Here is a 23,564-nt window from a genome sequence, read left to right as displayed (position 1 = left end):
CGTGTTGTCTATTGTGAAGGTTTACCTGGTAGTGGTTATTTTATAAATTAATTTTTATTTTAAAATATATTAAAATAATATTTTGTTTTTTAAAAAATATTTTTCCCATTATTTTATTTATAAATATAAAAAATTAATTTTAAGTAATTTTTTTTGCTCAACTCCTAGTTAGAACGTAATACCAAATAAATAGTAGTTATTTTTAAATTATTTTTTATTTTAAAATATATTAAAATAATATTTTTTACTTTTAAAAATTTAGTTTATGTAAATTAATGAAAAGTAGAAAAAATTATTAAAAAAACATGATTTAACCTCAAAAAAAAATATATCCTAATTTATTATTCAAGTGATTTAAAAGTATATCTTCACGTCATTTCTTATGCTTTAAAAGAACTTATCAAGCTTTAAACATAAAAATAAAAGAAATAAACAATTTATTTTAAAAAAATATCAAAGTAACTTATTAGATTTTAATATCTGCCATTAATTCAAAGGAGATGTTGCTTAAACAGATTTGATCGAGAAAGAAGATGTTGGAGAGAGATTTGCAAGTTTTTTTTATTTAAATTAATATCATTTTAGTATTTTAAATATTTTTATATATAGATATCAAAAATAATTTTAAAAAATAAAAAATATTATTTTATATATTTTTAAATAAAATATTTTAAAAAACAATTACGGACACAAAACACTTTTTTTTTTCCTTTTTGACCGGCGGCAATGGTGGAAGTCTTGGCTGGGAACAGTAAGTGCGTGGTACAGCGAGATGAAAGAGAGGACTTGGGTACAAAAACAGTAAGGCTGTGGCCATAGCATTTCCCTTAATTTAAAAGTACAAAAAAAAAAAAGTCAGATGACGTGGAGAAGAGCAGCTTCTATTATGGTGGAGCCCATCCTCATGACATAATCATCGGAATGTAATTACACTTTCCCGTCATCATGACGTTCCCATTTTGACACGTGGAGGTGCTTTAACTTTCCTTCCGGCGTGGAGGTTGTGGTCTTCGGGAAATAAAACGGAGGGAAGTGTGCCCATCTTCACTTTTGAAACTGCAAGCCTCCGGCCAATGAGTGGTGTCCACGTGGTTCGGCAGCCTGCTTGATGGTGAACGGTGGGGTGACCTGCGGTCCCTACCATCATAAATCAGGGAGGGTTCTTGAAGTTGAACCATTGATGGTGGTAAATATGGTGTCTGCCATATGCTGTGATTGATGAGTAAGCGGACGGCAACACCCAGGAGGAGGACCCACTAACCTTCCAAAATTCAGAGGCCCTCTTTTTGTGATTTTTTCATCCATTTTTTTATAATTAACGCCCAATTCTTGCACCCATGGTAGCTTAAATTGGAATATTTCCAATAAATAAATAGAAACAGATTGATTCATCGAGCTTATACGATGACAAAAGCAATTTCAACGCCATAGTTGACCACGATATTGGGTGCATGGGAGCATCCAAGATATTATTACATGGTGTTAAATATATTATCATTACTCTCCTCCTTCTATATTATATGAACTTAAATAAAAACTTGAGCTTGAATGATTACGTCCGACGTTTATTTGGGATTCTTGTCGAGAGATGTCATGTGTTTAATGCTAAGAGGGATGGCTGGACTATTAAATTTGAGGATTAAAAAGACTTATCTTACTTTATAATCCGAAACACAATGATTTTTACACTGAAATTATTCCCTTTTTTTCCCCCCGATTTATTTGCCAAGAGGAATCTTGAAACATGCTTTAATTAGGTCAAGGTTTTGATGTCAATGTCATGCATGGTTGGTGGACTCAAGCCTAACAATCATATGGCTTTTTTTAATTTTATGCGTCTTTGAAATTCAGGTGTAAAAATATCTTTTAAAATAATTTTTTAATTAGAAACATATTAAAATAATTATTTTTTTCATATTTTTCACATCAAAACCACCATAAAAATACTAAAAAAATATTTTTTTAATATTTTTTCGTAAAAATACTAAAAATATATTTTTTTAATATTTTTTTCAAGTTAAAAACTCCTTTAAAGAGCACATGAAACAAAAGTTGCATCAAACATCCCTTTCATCTGGGCCGAGAATTCGAGAGAGGGGGAGAGTTGGTGTTAAATGACAGGAATGACCTCATGTGGATGATTGTATTTTTTCTCCAACCTAAAGATTATAGCTAGATACTCCACTTGACTGGATCTAATGGAAAGATTCAAGTGTAAGAATATGCAGTGTTCATTTATCATAGCGGACCTCACAAAGTAATGGGAAGCATGGACCCGGCATCCTTTTATTAATTAGTTTTGTGGAAGTGGTACTCGTGGTCACCATGCACGCTAGGTCAAATCTAAATTTCAAGTCGATCGTAACTTTTCTTCTTCTTTTTAGTTTTTTTTTTTTTTTTTTTGCAGATCGTCATGCTTAACATCAGCCATACAGTGTCTCTCTTTAATGTTTTCGTGGAGAAAACCATAAAGGCTATTGCCTGTGCTGGTTGCCTTGCCTTGTCCTAGCTCAGCAAAAGGTCGACTTGGATTGCACAGAGGGCCAAAAAAAACCACCGATGCATAATGGCAGGCAACCAAATTCTTTACCTAAACACAATTCTTTGGTTAGATACAATGATCTTTGCCACATTAACACGAAATACCAAATATATATGTATAAGCTCTCGATCCCTGATCGATCCCACCTTTTTTAATTCCTTGGCTTAACGCTAACACTTTGTCTTAATTTTTTGTTACAGTTGTTTTCCTTTCTTTGAACTACTATTTGGTAGTTTGATCTAACAAAAAACCCTGATAAATATATTAATTAGTATATGCATATGATTGGTTCTTGTAGCACTTGCCTTGATCAATTTACATACTTGTAGCCGATCAAGAGTCAATATACGCATCCCAATCAAGAAAAGGGGGAGGGAAAAAGATTGAAACAATAATTATCGAAGCAACTATTTTCTTCCTTCTGTATCAGCCGAAAGGAAAAAAGAAGAAAAGAAGTGGAGGGGGGGAATGGAAAACAAGCATGCTACAGCTTCCTTGACTATTCATGGATCCTTCAAGCAGTAATTACCCCAAGTAATGCAATCTGTCACTATAGTTGACTATCACATACGTAGCAGAGGACAAGCCACATGACATATGCAATGACACCTTAGGGCAACTTCAAACGTTTCATGCTTTTAATTAGTTGCTTTATCTTTTTCTCTGATGGTTCTGATTTTTCTGTTGTTAATTGACCTGTCGCTAGAAATCCAATGATCATACTTCACACTTGAATCCTTTTCTCTGTTTTTCTTTTTGCTACTTATCTGAGGAATTCTGTGTAAATCCCTTTGACACCACTACCAATCAACACCTCACTCGATTCAACAGGGGCAACCATCAATGATCCACACAGGATTCGGATTAATTACACTCAAGGAGTTCAGAATCGTTTTAAGATTATTTTTTTTTAGCGTATAATCTACAAGGAAAGAGCTAGCGAGTGTCCCAACTCACTTTAAATTGTTGATATATTTGTATATATTAAGAAAATAATAAAAATTAAATACTTCGATAAAAACTTCAATTTTTTTTACATGCTTTAATTAGAGATTTGTTTGTTTTTATAGAGCTTATAGAAAATCTTCTTGATTCTTGTGAGCTCCTATAGGAGGTGTGTTATTTTTTTTTATATACTATAAATTTTCCAGTGTGTGTGTATATATAAAGCACTCCTGACATAAAAATTTTACTATATATATATAATTATCAAGATCTATATATATATAATTTTTACTATATATATATAATTATCAAGATATTATTGATAAAAACAATTCATCATTAAAACTATGATAAATTAGAATTCAAACATTAAATATAATTAACTTATGTCGTGCATAGAAGGATGATGATATCTTTAGGAAAATTACCAGATATGTCTAAAATTACATCCTCTTCTTTTAAAGAAACTTAAGATTCAGCATGACGACATAGGGTATAATTCTTTTATTTTTAGAGTATACGATAACCTTTGTTGATGATGTTATTTTCATGAATAAGACTAGGAACATAAACTAGTCCAAATAATCATCATGAACCCGTCTTCCTCTGGTGAAAAAAAGATACCAACCTTTTCATTGATGGATCTTTTGTTTAATCTCTTATAGGCTAATTCATAAAATTTTATATTCCACATCCAACTCATTTTGACATCATATAATAGACATTTATCGTTCTAATTTGTTTAAGATAGGCTATCAATATTAAAATTATAAAATTTATATAAAAAAATTCTTTTTAATACCAACATATTTTATAGGTGTGTGCTTTGTATGATAGTATAGGATATGTTTTTAAAAGATTTTGCTTGAAAATAAATTAAAATTTTATTTTATTTTTAACATTGTTATGTATTAACATTATTATAAAATATTAATTTAATTTTTTAAAATCATATATAGTTTTAAAATGTAAAAATAGTTACAAACGCAAAAGTAAAATGTGCCCCAAGTTGTAACTCGCTTAACAAGCAGCGGAATTGATATGATGATAAATGGTACAAATAAGAAAAATGAATCAAAAGCATAAGGGATCCACGTGGGCATCAACACGGAGTAGCCTTCCAAAAGATGGTGTTGATCCACCGAAGACACGGAAAATGTGTACATCTTCTGTCATCACATCCGTACCCGTAAATGCGGATCCGCATTAACCCATAGGGCGCATCTACCCTTAACGCGCACATTAGCACGACCTTGCTAGAGTAACCATCCCCTGTTATGACATGTCCTTAATTTGCTCGTTTAACCTGTCGGCGCCGCTGTCTCTGTTGTTTTAATTTATTTATCTCGTTGACTGATTGAGGGTGACACCTGGGTGACGTAACTTACATGACAGTCGCGGTCATAAATGGGTCCCTATGACGCAATGATCTGAATCTGTGTCGGCTCGTAACCTTGTTTGCGGATTTTTTTTTAAATGATAAAAGTGAATTAAAAATATTGATGGAATAATATAGTAAAAAGTATTGGTAAAATAATATAGTTTGTACTTTTGTAACTTAGAAATATGATTGTTATAGCTTACATTGACATATTTTAAAAAATATTAAATAAAAAAAAGAGAGAAAAGAGAGAAAAAATGTTGAAGACATTAAATTTTTTATTATAACACTATTAATAAATTTATAAACATCTTGATAAGAAGAATTAAATAACATACAAAAATTATTAATGGTGACTCAAATATATCATACTTCCCCTAAAAGACAAGTGGGTCAATATTTATTTTTGGGTGATAAGGTATCTTATTTGGTTTACAGTAAATAATTTTTTTTATATTTTTTGTTGAGAATTTTTTTATAATATCAATAATATTATAATCAGATGCTTGGTGAGGTTTTTTTCATTCATTCATTGTTTTTAATAACTTAATATTTTTTAAAAGATATCATTATCCTGAATAGTAATAAATCATAAATATTATATATATTTTTTAAAATATAATGTTTAACATTTTTCAAATATATTATTTCCCCGATATTTTTTAAAAAAACTCCATGCTAAAAATTAAGAATAGCCTTGTTTGCGCTCGTTACTTTCACCCCTCCCTCTTGATCCTTTCAAAAGAGGGTATCTTCTTTTCTCTCATGGCCCCTATCAAGGCACAACTACGAGTACTTGTTCATTGCTGTCCGTCCACGGGGCAGTCATGATGTAAGTGGGTCCATTTTGGGGGAGGTTAAATCATGATGAGTCAATCAAATGGGTGTTGGGTGAGATTTTGAGGCCAGACAATGAGGTGGGGGCTTGCTTATGGAGAGAAGTGTACCTTTATTGCAATTATTTTAGAAGCTATGGAGCTTAGTGCTACGACTACACGACTACAACTGCTGCTAGCTAGTACCGATTTGAGCAATTATGGAAGTTGGCATCTGTTGAAAGAAAAATCATGCATGCTTAGTGGCCAAGAGGGGCTTTGCTGAATTGTCAAATATGCATCAAAGAATCGACTAATGCAAGCTCCTTACGTATTATTGTACACTTCTGAAATGGTAGATTCAGTTTTCTTTGTTTGCTTCTGACTGTTAGCTTATGAGTCATGAGTTCCTAGAAAAGCTACTAGCAAGGTTGCAATATTGATTTGCTTTTTTCTGTTAATTTGATCTTCGATGGGTAGCTAGGCAGCATGTATATATATATATTCTCCCAACCACGACCTTGTTTGTATTAGCATGTGTGTATATATATATATATATATATCTTGTTTGTATACAGATGATTTTTTTTCTCATTTTCAGTTTAATAAACCCATTTTTTATCCGGTACTTTTAGAGAAATTCATAAAATCTCTCAAACCTCTTCTTCCATGAGCCTCATAAGGGAGGATCATTGCGAGACGCTGCTATTATCTTGATACACTTGCCAACAAGCTTAGACATGCAGACATCCCCTATCTTGATATTAATTGTTGTCACGAACAAAAGCTATCCACCCTCCAGAAAAAATGTGCATTGCTTGCCCTTTTAAATCAGGGAGTGAATTCATAGCCCAACATTCCCCTTGTAAATTACAAAGAACGACCTCTGTCTTGCAAAAAAACTGGTGGGGTATCTTCTGCACAATGGCAACAGAGTTTTTCAAGCATCAATCTTGACAAAAGATTGCAAAACAGGACAAACTCCTGACATGTTGCAGCTTGATTTGTCTAAAGATTGTGATTTCATTAGGTTTTTGGATCTTCATATTTATTTTGTTTAGGGCATGAAATCATGAAGCACCATTAGATTTCATCATTCATCATATATTGTGGGTTTGGTGAGGCTGCGTGCTTATGGTTTTAATCACGGATTGTGGGTTTGGTGAGTTTATAATCAGAGATTGTGGCTGACGAGGGATTAAAGGGAAAGGAAGGTGGCGGCTAGGTTTGGTGGGTAGAGAAAGAAGATGGGTGGAAGAAATAACTAAGGTTTTTTAATTTAATGACAAGATTATAATATTTAATATAAGCGTCACAAACTTACAAATAATTAGATGATTTTGTTTTTCATTTTACATGCCAAGTATAAAATGAATTCTTATGCGCGTATTATAATTTAGGATATATATTATAGTTTTCTAAAATTCAGTAACCAAGTGCAAGTTGAATAACTTTATAATATAACATTAGAGTTTAATTGATTAAAAGGCTGGAATCTTGTATGATAAAATCTGTATTTAATTTGATATTGAATATACACGATGAAATTATATTCTAACATTTATCATGTTCCAAATCTCATGATTGCTTTTGAATTTAATATATTTAAATCAGACGAGAGAAAATAGATAATAAATAAGCCAGGCTTTCGTCATTTTCATCATAATAAAGCAGACAAGCAAAGCATGTTTAGAAGAACGGGAAAATTTGAAGGTTTTTTTTTTTCCTTCGAAGAAAAGGACCTTTCGATGGAAAACAGAGAGAGATTTATAGGAAAATTATACTCGATCGCATGGACTAATTGAGTGCAATCAATAAGAGACGAGTAGATGTAGCAATTAATCTAGATCTTGGTTATTTTAATTCTAGCTCAGTATATGTGTATGATATCATAAATCTTGGAGAGAATAAGAAATAATTAAGATACACAAGCAAGTTGCAACGAGGCCACTTTGAGTACTGTATAAAAGTAGGGTTTCATTCATTAGAAAAGGAGTAATCATGCTCTAAAAATTCCCTCTCACGTTTTCATAACCCTACTTTTCTTCTTTAATTTATTGTGGTCTACACGTATAGAGAGACATCACAAGCCTCTTTTCTCCAGGCAATGCGATCCCAAAAATGGTGTTGATTATTCTAGTACTTGGGCAAGACGTCATGGCCTAGGTTATGTAGCTGTAAAGGACAAGGCATGGGGCATCCCTTTTGACCAGTACTCTTGCTGGGCTCCAATTACTCTTGATTTTGGACTTTACGTTTCATCAAAATAGGTTTATGATTAATATAGAACACTCTTAGAGGCATCGAATTTATCAACAAGTAATTAAATCTAATTATATAGACACACAAAGGCATCCATGAATGAATAAATTATAACTGATATATAGGAGCAGAAGTAAATTAAGAATGACTTGACGGCCATCCCTTCCGGCTGAAGATTCATATGTCAGCTAGGAAGCAGAAGGGGCCCTTCATTTGTGGACAGACTCGAGGGATTCGATAGGTATGTGCATGTGCAATCTCATCTTATAGCACAACTTTTTAGTCTTATTCGAGTTCGATTAGTTTCCTTCTCTTTGGACTTTATTTGGTGGAACAAAGCATGGCCATGGTCTCCTTGTCGTCTTTCCTAAAATTCACAGCCAATTCCGCTGGCATCGACGATGGTCCTCAAGCACCCTTGCCACCCTGCGCGGCGAGTACTGTGTATGCATGAGAGAATGAGATAGAGAGAGGCCTATGTTGCTTATAATTCAATTTTGTCAATATCTAAAATTGTTTAAATGCCATGATTTAATTTAAGAGATTTAGCTAAAAGTGTGTTTAGTATCGTGGTATATATTATAATTATAGTTTAAAAGAATTACTTTTTTATTTTTTATTTTTAGTTGAGTTTAGTTTGAAAATATATATATAGTTAAAACTGTGGTTGAAATTGAGGTTGAATAAAAAATAATTTAATATATTTGATTAAAAAAATACCTTTTAAATTAAGGTTATAAAATAATTAATATATTAATATATATATATATATATTCATATTAATTATTTTTAATTTAAATATTGTAGATTTAACTACTATTATTACATTATGAAATAAATAATATTAATATCAAATATTATTTATTATTCCATTAAACTACGTGCAATTTCATAACATACAAAATCTATCAAATAAGGATTATATTTTTCATGGTTTATTAAGCGCGCATGATCATCAGGTAAAAATACCATCAAGAATAAAATTTGAATTGCAATAAAATTCTTTAAATCCTACATCATCAAATGATCTATTTCTAATTTTTCAAATAAAATATAATTAAAAATAAAAATAAAAATTGAATTTTTTTTACTGGTTCAGACCCTGCAAGAACAAAATTAGGATTACGATCAAATTTTACAAATGCAACATCATTAAACAATCTTCTTCTAATTTTTTGAATAAAACATAATTAAAAATAAAAATAAAAAATAAATTTTTTTATAACTGGATCAAACCCGGCAAGAACAAAATTGGGATTGCAATCAAATACTACAAATGTCATGTCATCAAGCGATCTCTTTCTAATTTTTTGAATAAAACACAATTAAATATAAAAATAAAAACTATTTTTTTAACTAGGTCGAACCCTGCAAGAACAAAATTAGGATTGCGATCAAATTCTGTAAATTTCACATCATCAAACAATCTCCTTCTAATTTTTCAAATAAAACACAATTAAAAGTAAAAATAAAAAATAAATTTTTAGCAAGAACAAAATTAGGATTGCGATCAAATACTACAAAATCTACATCATTAAGCGATCTCCTTCTAATTTTTTCAATAAAATATAATTAAAAATAAAAATAAAAATTAAATTTTTTTAACTGGGTCGGACCCTGCAAGAACAAAATTGAGAATGCGATTAAATTCTGCAAATGTCATGTAATCAAATAATATCCTTCTAATTTTTTGAATAAAATACAATTAAAAATTAAAATTAAAATAAATTTTTTTATAACTAGGTCGGACCCGGCAAGAACAAAATTAGGATTGGGATCAAATACTATAAATGATACGTCATCAAGCGATCTCCTTCTAATTTTTCAAATAAAACATAATTGAAAATAAAAATAAAAACTAATTTTTTTTTAACTGGATTGGACCCGACAAGAACAAAATTGAGATTATGATCAAATTCTACAAATGCTAAGTCATCAAGTGATCTCCTTTTAATTTTTTAAATAAAACACAATTAAAAAAATAAAAATAAATATTTTTTAATCTGGCCAGAATAGTAGCTGGAATAGTGGAGTCATCTTCCACTGTTCACTTAAATGAACAAAAGGAGAGTGAATTATAATTCACTCTTCATTGTCCACTTAAGTAAGCAGTGGAGAGTGAACCTTTCCTTGAAAAGTAGCAAAATACTGTTTTTAATGAAGCTGCAGCGCAACCTTAATAAATGGTGGGTCTTATCAAAAAAAAAATCATGTTTTTTACCTAATTAACAAGAAAAATTATGGTTGCGGATGAACCTCACTTGCAACCACAATATCAAACAGTGTCTTAATACTTATTGTGTTTTTTTTGTTTTTTTTATAACTATAATAATTTTTAATATTAACAAAATAACTAAAAACATCTGTGTTTGGTTTACCTGTTCATATGAGAAAATAATATATTTTCTTTTTGAGCTTTTAGATAAAAAATTTAGATTGTAGCTCAAGTGGTTAGCACGGGAGGTTTGAGCTTGAATGTTGTGAGTTTTAGCGCTTGTTATGACAATATTTTGCGTTGTGTTGCAGGCGGTATATGTTTTTCTTTTCAAAAATAGAAATATACACAAATAAAAAATAGAATCAATTATCAGCCTAGACTTTTGTAACAGGCCCATAAAGTATTTTTTACTGGTTTGCTTTTTTTGTTTTGTTTTATTTTAATTTTTCTTTTAATATTGAGTTTTTATTAAATTTTATTATTTAATATTAGTTTGATTATAAATTGATTTTCTTAATTTTTATTATATAATAAAATAAAATAAAAATTATTCAACCTATGGAGTCTATAACCGGTTTACAAGTTTGACTTGTGTATTAGAATAAATCTGGCCTGTTTCATGTTTTTTTTTCCTTGGACCTACCTAGTCCATAAAGTAGATAACTCTCATTTAAAACTTAAGTTAATTAAAGAGTCATACGGAGATTTTTCAATTTTAAACTGTTGTGAAGAGTTTAATGTCAATGCTAAAAAGTTTATGATAATCTAGATATTATTAGTTATATCACCTGCATTTCATCACGAGCTATATATTTTATTTTTAATAAAAAAATTATATACACAAGATTTTTTTTAACTTGTTTTTATAGAAAATCAAAAACTTTATACCCATATATAATCAAATAAATCGATATCTATTTATGTTAATAAAAAAAAAAAATCATAAGCGATAACTAAAAATAAAATTAAAAAAATCAAGAGATAAATATAAATAATGATATTTTATCTCGTAACAAAAATGTTTACTTGGTTATATTTGTTAAGTTTTTTAATTAAAATAAATTTTTTATTCAATCATACGATAATAAAAATTTAAACCATTTGACAGAAAGTATTGATAATTTTGGTGATGTAAATTAATGTCAACAATATTTTCTCTCACTACCTTTGAAATCCGACTATCTCTCTCCCTCTTTTATCGCATTAGACACTAAAACATAATAAAAATCAATTTTTATATTAAAATTAGATTGTAAAAATATTGAGGTACTAAATATATATAATGTTTAAAGTAAGAGGAATAAATTAAATTTTTTATTTGAGTTTTGAAACTATAACCCATTTATGGCATGTTTTCTACTTTGATTTTTTGTCTTTTAATTTTATTTTTAATCAACAAATTTGATTTAATTACCCTTAAATTTGACCAAGAAAGATGCAATCGCATAAAAAACTTAAAGATCAAATTATTTTTTTTTATTATAAATAATAGATTTACAATGAAACGTGAGAGGGTGCACAGTATTAGCTTAGCATATAATCATCCCACGTGTTTTTTTTTTTTAATTTTTTTTGTGTTTCAATTTTTTTTATCCAAGCCGCGCATGAAAGAGTCTAGCTTTTCCTATTTCAACATTTAACCTCTTCATGGGCACTCCTAAAATTTGTTTCCACAGCCTTGCTTGAAACCGAGTCATGAAGAATAATGTGGGGACTAAATTTATCTACCATTAGAGTAAAGCCTCCATTTCCCTAGCAAATAGCATTCGCCTTCATATGCAACTCCCGGGTTCGAAGGTATTTTTACATCATGGGGTGCATTTGACAAGAGGGCAACCTTGATAATATTGTGTTCTTGAGTTTCATTTTAGGAGAAGATTATGGAGAAGGGTGACAATTACTTATAAGATGACGATAATTTTCTTTTTTTAATAGTATTTTAATAATATTATTGTCTTTTTTATCATTAATAATATTTTACTAATTTTTCATTAAAAAATCACTCCAATAAATTCATCAATTATTCAACACATCAAATATGTTTAAGATTCTTATTGTTATTTATAATTACTCTAATATTATTTAAAGAATTTTTAATCCAGACCCATCTAAAAACCAAAGATTAAAATGTGTTTAGTATTACGATGCAATGTATTTTTTATTTGAAAATATATTATAAAAAACCATAAGAAAATAAAAAACAATATCAATTTAATATTTTTTTAAATTAAATATATTTTTAACACACATCTAAATGCAATTTTATCCACCATTGCTTGCATCCTTGGAGAGAGATAACAGGAGTTACAAAAGCCTCGGTTGAGAGTCCTATATTAAGAGAGATGCCCGATCACTAGACTGGGCAACTTCAGGCCACATATACAAAAGAATCAGGGCCCAAATGGAAGCTCATTCATTTGACCCAATCAACCCAAATGGATTTGGTACTCGTGAATGCTTATACGGGCCGCACACCAGACTCAGATAAAACAGGGCCAAGATAATCCAGATCCTGCCATGAGGCCCAATAGTGGTTGCTGGGCTAAATCGTTGTGGTTGTTGAAATCTTTCCTTCGCAAAATATCTCCCGCAAGAGAACATTTGAGAATCGTCTAGAACTTCGAGGTCTGGTTGTCTGAATTCTGGAACCCTACACAATCCGACAAGTGTCAGAAAGTTCTGAGAAAAACACGGTATCTCCGCTTTTCTTTCCTCCTTCATATAAATCTCACTCCCTCTCCCTACTCCCATGCGTAGACATTGAGGCAGAGACGACTTCCAAGTTTCAATCTCTCCCTGCAAAAACGCTAAACACAAGACCAAAAGCTACAAACTTTAAAACCCCAAGTAATTAGACACCCAATCAACCTTAGTTGAGACATTATAGACTAAGAGTTTCTGCGAAAATGGAGGGAGTTGAAGTGAAAGAAGAGGAGACAGTGACATGTACTGGAGGTGGAGCTTCTTCATCTTCATCATCCTCTAGTTTCTCTCCGCTTCCAATGGAGGGGTTAAATGAAGTGGGTCCACCTCCGTTCTTGACGAAGACATATGAAATGGTGGAAGACCCATCAACGGATACAGTGGTTTCGTGGAGTGGAGGTCGCAATAGCTTCATAGTTTGGGACTCTCATAAGTTCTCTACTACTTTGCTTCCGAAACACTTCAAACACAGTAACTTCTCCAGCTTCATTCGACAGCTCAACACTTATGTAAGGACTCATATACCCTCATCTTTCTTGATAAATGTTCATATGAGGCGTGATAGTTAATCTTTTATGGTGAGTGCTAATTATGATGCTTCTAATTTGAATGGAAGTTAGTTTTTAAGCTTGTGACCTTCGAATTTCTTAATTGAGGTGGATTATCTTAGGTTGAGGATTGGATTTTTATTTTTCGTTTATGAGTTTTTGTGGTCTTTGTTTTGCGATCGCTGATCAAATGTTTTAGAAAATGTCGATATTTGTTAATTCAATCGAGGTTTCTTGCTTCTTATAGTAATTGTGATTGAATATGTAATGGAAAATGCTGTGCAGTTTTGTTTTATCTTGTTTGTTTGCCAATCACTCCATGTTAATATCAATTTGTATGCTAATTTCAATTTCTTCAAGTATATATGTTAATTTTAATACAAAGTCTCCTTTTTTTTTTTTTGGTCGTATTTATGCTCAAGTGAACTATCCTGCCTTATTTTGCTTTTGGTTGGTTTCGCTAGCAATATTGATATGCTGTTTTTCAAGGAGTGCTGAACTCATTCTTGTTGCATTGTGATGCAGGGTTTCAGGAAGGTTGATCCTGACCGGTGGGAATTTGCCAATGAAGGGTTTTTGGGAGGGCAGAAGCATCTATTGAAGACCATCAAACGGAAAAGACATCTCTCACAGACCACACAACAACAAGGTGGAGGAGCTTGCATTGAGTTAGGACAATTTGAATTCGAAAAAGAGCTTGAAAAGTTAAAAAGAGACCGAAATGTGTTAATGGCAGAGATTGTAAGGCTTAGGCAGCAACAACAGCAGTCAAGGGAACACGTTGCTGCGATGGAGGATAGGTTACGGAGCACAGAGAGAAAACAGCAGCGGGTGATGACATTCCTTGCTAAAGCTCTAAACAACCCATCCTTTATCCAGCAATTTGCACAAAGGGCTGCACAGAGGAGAGAAATAAGAGGTGTTGAAATTGGGCGTAAGAGGAGACTCACTGCAAGCCCAAGTGTTGAGAATTTGCAAGAAGTTGCATCTGTGGCATTAGGTAGCAGCCAATTTGTTGATTACATAAATCAGGATTTACCAACTATGGAGAATGAGATGGAGACTCTTTTCTCTGCTGCCTTGGACAATGAATCAAGCAGTGATATCAAGGACCCAATAGTAAGTTCCATGCACACAGCAAGTGGTGGTAGCAATTTGGATGCTGTTAATGAGACAATTTGGGAGGAGTTTCTTACTGATGATTTAATTTCCGGGGAACCTAATGAAGTTGTGAGTGATGAACCAGAAGTTGATGTGGAAGTTGAGGATTTGATTGCGAAACCTGTGGACTGGAGTGATGATTTTCAGGAACTCGTGGATCAAATGGGTTATCTCAGGTCAAATCCATGATAGGAGACATTGCTGTTATTAAATGATTTTTGGGAGTTCTTATGGTTTTGAGTTGGTCTCTGCAACCCCATTCCTCTTTCCATAATGGTATACCTATGAATCCTGGTTTGGGAGTTCTATTTCATTTAGATTTCCTTCTTGTTTGTTTGTGACTGAGGACTATATTGTTTGTCGTACAGGAGGGAGTGGTGGAAGTTCCAGCACGGCCAACAGATGTTACTGCTCTCCTGTTCTTGAATTAGAATGAAATTCCTCAATATTTCTTAATTTTTTAAATTACTTTGAGCCCTTGAGATTCCATTGATTCTTATCTGGTGAATTTTTGCAGGCCGGAACGCCAACGAGGAATTTTTTGGAGGGGTGTCTGGATTTGAATCATCTAAACGAGTTCTAGACTCCACTGCTTTATATGTGGGTTTTCTCAACTCCCGTTGCTGACAGTTTCCTTCTGTGTACATCCCACTGTTCTATACAATTATATAAAAAGTTGTGTGTATAGTCTATATGATGTATATAAATGTGTGAGACATATTGGATGTTTTAGATATAACTAATTTCTTGAATGTGTTATCCACTAAAATTGAGAGATTTCTCTGGACCGGGACAGCCTCTAAATATGGTCGTTATGCGTGACCAGCTTTTGTGTCTGCGTAGACTTTTGTACAGTTGATATTGTGATTGACTATTCAATGCTGCAATCATATATCGGTGATGCTTGGATTTGAAAGAGCAGCAGTGCTATATGGTTGTTGGAGCGCAGATTCCTGTTTGAGATCTCATGGCTATACTGATTCGTAATTGAAACAAAAACTGGCTTCATATGACTATCAGCAATTTAACGCATTTCAATTTTCAATTAATAGAACATACAGGGTGTGACTGTAAAGCTACCAGACCTGGCATTTTCTGCCTGTGTTCCAGACACCGCTGTCTTTTTATGATTTAAGCATGATAGACCTTGCATTGTCTGACTGTGTTCCAGACACCGCTGTCTTTTTATGATTTTTTTTTTATCAAAACAATTTAAAATACATAAAAAATTAATTTTTAATTAAAAAATTTAAATATTTTAGAAACATGGTGTAAATATAAATTAGAAATTAGGGTTGTTTTACTTCAGTTATGGGTTATGCTAGTGAATGGTTGGTTTTGTAGGGATGTTTATCAACAGATAGGATAGAGCTAGATTCAAGAATAGTTATGAATCCTACAGGGTGATTAGCTTAACAAAAATTCCAATAATTTTTTATTTAGTATTTAAATTTTATAATGAGATTCTACAAGTTTAATTTTATAAAGAGACAGCTTCTCTAGCCAGCCGAAATCCCGAATATTTTTAAATTAAGCTTCGGTCTAGTCTAGTTTTGTTATTTATCCTTTTGTTGTTATTTTTTTTTAGTTTGTTTAGGTTATTCTAGGTTTATTTTTGGAGTTGTAAAATAGAAAATATTCAACAAGTAAATTAGGTTGTTGTGTAACGATCCTGTGAGACAGAATTGTGTTGATTGTGCTTCTTGCGTTTTTTTTTTCTGTGTTTTTTTTATCTATATTAACTAGAGACTGTGTTTCTTGTTGGGATAAGTAGACATGGATTATGGCTCGAGTTGGGATAAGTAGACATGGATTATGGCTTGTGAATCTGAATCCCAGTTGGATTGAGAAGTTGGAGGGTGGAAAGCTCCTGTCCATGATTCTATAGGATTTTTATAAACGTTGTGTTATGCCAAAGCACCTGTCAGGGTTCCAAGGGTTTTGGTCATGGTTGATAATGGATGCTTGTGATTCGAAAGTTATTGATATCTGGTTGCTGTTTTCAGTGGTCGTTCATGCAAAGCTTCAGGCCCTTAATTTGAGTGTGAGATCTCTGAAGGTGCTGCGGAGCAACCTGCAAGCTGTGTGACGGTCCTATCCCCACATAATCTTGGGTGTGTGGTTGCTGCTCACCGGAACATGATCTGAGAAATCTGGCTGCAGTCATGAGTAGACGATGGTGTACACATTTCTGCAATTTTATGTGATGGCTTGGCCAGCACATGTCTGTGAATTCTTCATTCAACAGGGTTTTGAGAAGTGGCGACCTGCGTCCTGCAATGGCCACACAATTGGGTGAAAGGGGGAGGAGGTAAGCTGTGCTAGCACATAATGGATAAAACTTAGATGCAGTTCTTGCACACCATTTTTCTCGATAGATTGATGTCGTTGTTCTTGGTTGTAGACTGGCCTATTGAGATGATGTTCCAAAACGTAAGTATTGCAGGTGTTCCTGACCTGTGGATTGGTGGGAGAAATAGTGAAAAATAAATAAGGAAAACAAGTGCAGCAATTATTACTTGATGTAACTTAGTATTTAAAAGCAATAATAAAAATAACTTTAAATAAGCCTGAGATTGTGGCATGCGGGCGGTAGTGCATCTGCTGAAGGACACTTCAAATATAATGCGCTTCTCTTTTAAGAGACAGCGATTTGTTGGAACTTTTGAATGGAGAATTCCCCAAACTTTTAATCATCCTTAATGCTCACTTAAATTGAAAGGATGAATAAAAAGTAAAAATTAATGCTTTAAAAAAATAAATATGTGAGAGTGCATTTTATTCTTAAAAATCTCTAATAAAATGAATTGTGTGTGTGTGTATATATATATATATATGTTACTAATCATATTTAAAACAATTAAATATAGAACAAATTAATGATAACCAACCATCACCATTAAAACATAAAATGGTTGTAATAATTATTACTAATGGTTGTCGTAAATTTTAAATTAAAATTGTAACCTTGACAAAAATATAAAACATATTGCTCTTTTATTGTAGCTTCCATTATGGATACAAAGACATTATGATTGTGGCAATGTAATGTTGATTTTGCCAAGCGGATTTTTGGTGCCCTAATTATAGGGGCAATTGAGTCATTTTTAAGATATCAATCTGTCCTTAAAGAATTGTTGGGGGTTGTTATTGAGTTTTTTTTTTTAAACAATATAATTATTTATTTGCCCCAAGCTAAAAAAATGAATAGCTAGTGAAGAATGTTTATGTTTGCATTTTTTTAAGATTATTAAATGACCATCTTGCCCTTACAATTAAAAAAAAAGAAAAGAAAGGAAAGAACCTAAAGGTGATTTTGTCTTTTCATACCAGTTTTTTGATTAAATATTGAGACAAGAAGGGATGCTTTGAACATTTCACTTTGATTAAATATTTTTTTAATAAAAAAGCACATGGCTTGTAAAGTTCAGACGTCGATTTGTAAGATACATCCGATTCATGTGGTCAAATATATTGTTTCACGGTGTCAACGAAAGAGTTGATTCATCCTCTTTCTCATAATGCAACGCGTGGTGGTTTTTGATAGATAGTTTATCGTCGATGGTCATTTCTTTGTTTTTCTTCTTGTTTTTCACTCTTTCTCCCAACAAAAGTGCAGATCAATCTTCTTTTTTGTTCATTTCTTGATTTACGTCCTTAGGTTTTTGATCGCTTACTTTAGTTCTTGGTTCTTTTGAGAAAAATTTTTATTTTTGATTTTCACCTTTTAATTACAATTTGTCATGTGTTGTTGTTTGCAATTTAGTTCTTATTATTTTGATTATTGATTTATTTTTCTAACTTTTTTGTTAAAATTCTATTGTTTTCAATTTTATCTTTCAATTAAAGTTTATGTTATTTGTTTTTAATTTAATCCTCAATCTTTTGATTTTTTTTTTATTTTGTTAAAGTTTTTTCTTTTCAATTTACCAATCTAATGTTAGTTTTTTATGGCCTCTAATTTATTTTTTATTTTGATTTTCAGCTTCATTCTTTTAATTGTATTTTTTTGTTCTACTAGTTTTTTATGAGATTAGGGTGATTTATCTATAATTTTTTTATATATTTTATATGGATTGAACTTATTTTTAAAAATAAAAAAACATTTATTTTTTAACAATATTTTTAATATTTACAACATTACATATAATTTTTTTCTTTGATTTTTTCAATAAATTTTATGTATATTGATTTGTATTACAAATTAATTTTCATAAATAAACTCATTAGATATAGCTAGTAAATAACTTGTATTGGGATGTTAAATATATTAATCTATATTTACCTCTTAGTTTTTTCAGTTTTTATTTTAATTATAATTAATACATTTTTTATGTTTATTTACATAAGTGATTAACGATTTACTTGATTAAATATTTACATGAAGCTTTTAATTTATACTTTGAATTTTTTTAAAAAATTAACCTAGTTTTTCTCTGGAAAACTTAACTAATAGCTGAGACTGATTCTTGGTGTTCCTAAAAGTTATGCTGCTAGTCAAGAAGCTCCGCCTGCAATGCTACACGCAAACAGAGAATTGAGTATCATTGGCCTGTACAGTAGCAATAATGCCGAAGAAAGCAAGTTCAATGGGGAATCAAGGGGTTCCTTTCACTCTAAACTAGAAAACAAGAACAGAATACAGAAAAATCGATGTCATTATCAACCCTTTCCAGAGCCATTAAATATTCAATGCGATATTTTAACATGGTCATGAGGTAGCGACATGATCTAGTGCCTGTCACTGTGATGTATGAGACAAGCATGCGCACAAGATGCGTTCTGAAACATATCCATTGCTGTCTCTAATATTTACTACTCACTGTAAGCGGAGACAAAGCTACGAGTCCAAGGAATCCTTGGTTTTGCACACTACAGTTGCTACAAGATAACTACCTTCGACCCAAAAGGGCGAATCGAGTTCATAAACAGATAAGCCTGCTTCAAGTCACTTTGATGGTAAACCAGCAAAAGCATCGAAGGAGCTTTACAAATCGCATAAACTAACGGTTGTGCAGGGGAAAGGGCTCGAATATGTCATTGCAAGATGGATAACGGAGACTTACTGGCAAAAGTAATTGCTTTCTTGACTCTTTCACAAGCCATCAGTTGTCAGCACGCATTCTTTGCTTTCCATGGATGTGACTGACCATATTATCTGAACAGGGTCACTTTTCTGCTTAAAGATACGCATATTCTGTCGTGGATGGCATCCAATGATCGAAAATGGACTAGGTTAAGCGAATATAATATGATTTCATTGTGTTATTCTATCATTTGGGATCACTTCAATTAGAAAATGGAAAGATAAAAAATAAAAATCACCACAACATAATATCAAGAACAATTTACTTTCCAAGTCTTCATTTCAAGTTGTAAGGCGATTTTGAAGCAGAAGAGTTGAGAAAACTAAATAGGTGCTTGCCAGGATATGGAAGTGCTTTTTAAGGAAGCACGAAGAACATGGTTATGGAATCATTTATTTATTCATATTTCATCCCATCTTATCATATTATAAACTCGTACTGTCCCAGAGAATTTGTTCATCTTATACAGTATGGTTTGTCAAGAATCTGGACAATCATGCTTACCCTCTACTTGTTTTTTCATAAACAAAAGTTATTTTGTCATAAAAAAAATCTCAAGTGACAGGACAGTTACTATGATTTATTTACAAGTCAAAAGCACCTATGGTATGCAGGGGTCACTTGTCGCACAGGAAATATTTAACTAGGTGTTGAGAAATAATGGGCATGGGCATGGGCAGCAAATAGTCACCAATATAATGATTCAAAAACCAACAAAGACATAGTGCCAAAAAAGATGCTTAGAGAGACAACCACTTCTTTTTCCCATTCCCCAGTCCCCACATTTTGGTAGAGCTATAAGCTTGGGAGGCTCTCCCCTCTTCTTCTAATCTCTGTAACAAGAGCATCCATCTACTTAGAGGGCAACACTCTCCAAGTATGGATTTACAGGTCTTGTTTACAGATGTACCTTTGGTCACAGCTATTATTTGCACAGTGATGGCCATGCTATTGGGATTATTGGGTTACTTGTATGGACCCTACTGGGGTGTTAGGAAGGTGCCAGGCCCTCCAGTGATCCCCTTGCTGGGTCACCTTCCCTTGATGGCGAAGCATGGCCCTGATGTGTTTACAGTTCTTGCAAAACGTTATGGCCCCATTTTCAGGTCAGGTCAGCTTTTAATCTCTAAATTCGCTGCCATGCTCCAACTGGTGAAAGTTCTTGAATGTTTTTCTTTTGCTCCTTTCCCTGTGATTGATACGTATTATATGCTTTAGGTCGGGACTTTGAACTTGCTTAGAGGATTAATTTTGTAAAGTCTAATTTGACTCTCCTTTTCCCCTTATCTAGAAAGATATTTTTTTTAGTCTAACTTCCTCAAAGAGTAATGAAAAGTGAGGTGATTGGAGAAGGAAGAAATGTTGATGGAAGTGGAGAGATAGGTGTCCCTCCAGAAGAAATTTTAGTATTCTGTAACTCCTGTTTTGCTCTCTTGTTTCATACAATTAGCAGCTTGTGGATTTGCATCTGATTTTGTACATGTCAAATGTTATCTCTAGACAGGGCTATTGATTTGCTAGGCCCCTTCGTTTAAAATGGTGAAACACTGAAACTAGGTTTGGCTACTGATAAATTTGGAATAGAAATAAATTTTAGGCTTGTTGGGATCACTATGGAGCAGGTTTCATATGGGGAGACAACCACTGATCATAGTTGCTGACCCAGAGCTTTGTAAAGAAGTTGCGATAAAGAAGTTCAAAGACATTCCAAATAGAAGTGTTCCCTCTCCCATCTCAGCTTCTCCTCTTCATAAGAAAGGTCTCTTCTTCACCAGGTAACATGTGTAATATGATCGCAGAGATTAAGCATGCTTATCTTCTCTATAATAGTTTTCATTCATTTCTTTTCACCAAGGCTTCATCAAAATTTAGTGTGCAAATAACTGCAGATTATGAGCAAAGTTTCTGGTGAAATTTGAACTTGCAGGGATGCAAGATGGTCAACCATGAGAAACACAATACTTTCAGTCTACCAGCCATCACACTTAGCCAGCTTAGTGCCCACCATGCAATCATTCATTGAGTCTGCAACCGAGAATTTTCAGTCTTCTAATGAAGAAATCACCTTCTCCAACTTCTCCCTCAAATTGGCCACAGATGTGATAGGACAAGCTGCTTTTGGTGTTGATTTTGGCCTCTCTAAACCACAATCAGCCAGTGATTCAATCAACAGTTTCCATAACCAAGGCAAAGACAACTGTGATGTGTCAGAGTTTATTAATCAACATATCTACTCAACAACACAACTTAAGATGGACTTGTCAGGTTCCTTTTCAATTATAATAGGTCTACTTGTCCCCATACTGCAGGAGCCATTTAGGCAGATCCTTAAACGAATTCCTGGCACCATGGACTGGAAAGTTGATAGGACTAATAGGAATATAAGCGGCCGGCTTGATGAGATTGTCAGAAAGAAAATGGAAGAGAAAAATAGGGGTTCAAAGGACTTCTTGTCACTGATATTACGTGCAAGGGAATCAGAGACTCTGTCAAAGAAAGTTTTTACTCCAGATTATATTAGTGCAGTTACTTATGAGCATCTTCTTGCTGGATCTATTACAACATCCTTCACATTATCTTCAATTGTTTATTTAGTTGCTCAACATCCAGAAACTGAGAAGAAGTTGCTTGCTGAAATTGATGGGTTTGGTCCTCATGAGCAGATTCCAACAGCTCATGATCTTCAATACAAATTCCCCTATCTTGACCAGGCGAGTCTCTTGAAGTTTTTCTATCGGTCTCCTGATGCCGCATTATTACTTTCTCCGAATTATCTGACCCACAAAGATTTTGCTGTCATTGCAAACCCTGACCTCCATGTTTCATGGAGTGTGTTATCAAACTGTGGAATTTCATTTTCTGATAGATGATTTAATTGCAGGTAGTTAAAGAGGCGATGAGATTTTACGTTGTTTCTCCATTAGTTGCAAGAGAAACATCAAAAGAAGTAGAGATAGGAGGTTATGTTCTCCCGAAGGTATTGTTATAGAGCAGTGATCTGATTCTGTATGACTGTTTACGTGCCTAGAACTCATACACCTACCATTTTAGATGTACTTACTGTTTCCTTCGGGATGAACAGGGCACATGGATCTGGTTAGCACCTGGAGTTCTAGCAAAAGACCCTAAGAACTTCCCAGATCCAGACAAGTTCAAGCCAGAGAGGTTTGATCCAAATTGCGAAGAAGAAAAACGAAGGCATCCTTGCGCTCTTATACCCTTTGGAATCGGACCAAGAGCTTGCATTGGCAAGAAATTTTCCATACAAGAAATCAAGCTCTCTCTGATACACTTGTACCGGAAATATTTATTTCGACATTCCCCAAACATGGAAAAACCTCTTGAATTTGAATTTGGCATAGTTCTCAACTTCAAGCGTGGAGTAAAGCTTAGAATCATAAAACGAACTTGAAGATTGTTGTTCTGAGATAAATCTCTCAGAAATATCACATATCTAGCACTATCATGGAAAAGCCATCGTTCCGAATAAATAGTTAATAAATCTTCGTGTTGATAAGTGTGCCCTGTGCAAAGAATTTATTTTATATTTATTGTTGAAAATTTGTTTAATTAATATGATTTAAAAAAATTATGAGTGAATGATAAATAACCTTAGTTTTTCTAGATTTATTTTTAATTTGTAGTTTTTCTAGATTTATTTTTAATTTGTAGTTTTTCTAGATTTATTTTTAATTTGTAGTTTTTCTAGATTTATTTTTAATTTGTAGTTTTTCTAGATTTATTTTTAATTTGTAGTTTTTCTAGATTTATTTTTAATTTGTAGTTTTTCTAGATTTATTTTTAATTTGTAGTGATTAATTTAATGTTGATAATGATAAGAGTTAATTATTTTTTATTTCTTCTACATTTTAGTTTTTAAAATTTACTATAAAAAGAGTTAA

The 23,564-nt window shown here is 32.5% G+C and overlaps 2 protein-coding genes across 4 annotated transcripts; both read left to right on the top strand.

Annotated features, from left to right (window-relative positions):
• Nucleotides 1–12,786: 12,786 nt before the first annotated feature.
• On the top strand, nt 12,787–15,654 carry HSFA2 (heat shock transcription factor A2). Of its 3 annotated transcripts, XM_011021121.1 has the most exons (4): nt 12,787–13,375; nt 13,940–14,751; nt 15,093–15,176; nt 15,468–15,654. In XM_011021121.1, exons 1-3 carry the CDS (start codon nt 13,070–13,072, stop codon nt 15,136–15,138), a joined length of 1,164 nt encoding a protein of 387 aa, XP_011019423.1. In that variant the 5' UTR covers nt 12,787–13,069; the 3' UTR covers nt 15,139–15,176; nt 15,468–15,654. The 3 variants fall into 3 exon arrangements, 2 of the variants coding, with proteins under 2 accessions (XP_011019423.1, XP_011019424.1); XM_011021122.1 differs by lacking the exon at nt 15,468–15,654 and having other exon boundaries at nt 15,093–15,390; XR_841653.1 differs by lacking the exon at nt 15,468–15,654 and having other exon boundaries at nt 12,791–13,375; nt 13,940–14,851; nt 14,944–15,363.
• Nucleotides 15,655–20,397: 4,743 nt separating this feature from the next.
• Nucleotides 20,398–23,247, top strand: CYP711A1 (cytochrome P450, family 711, subfamily A, polypeptide 1). The gene is made up of 5 exons (XM_011021120.1): nt 20,398–20,768; nt 21,285–21,437; nt 21,590–22,373; nt 22,544–22,639; nt 22,745–23,247. Exons 1-5 carry the CDS (start codon nt 20,542–20,544, stop codon nt 23,072–23,074), a joined length of 1,590 nt encoding a protein of 529 aa, XP_011019422.1. The 5' UTR covers nt 20,398–20,541; the 3' UTR covers nt 23,075–23,247.
• The last annotated feature ends 317 nt before the right edge of the window (nt 23,248–23,564 follow it).

Source organism: Populus euphratica, unplaced genomic scaffold (assembly GCF_000495115.2).
Source record: "Populus euphratica unplaced genomic scaffold, PopEup_1.0 scaffold19.1, whole genome shotgun sequence".
Taxonomy (NCBI): domain Eukaryota; kingdom Viridiplantae; phylum Streptophyta; class Magnoliopsida; order Malpighiales; family Salicaceae; genus Populus; species Populus euphratica.
Note: the sequence above shows the minus strand (reverse complement) of the source record. Positions and strands in the feature narration are given on the sequence as shown.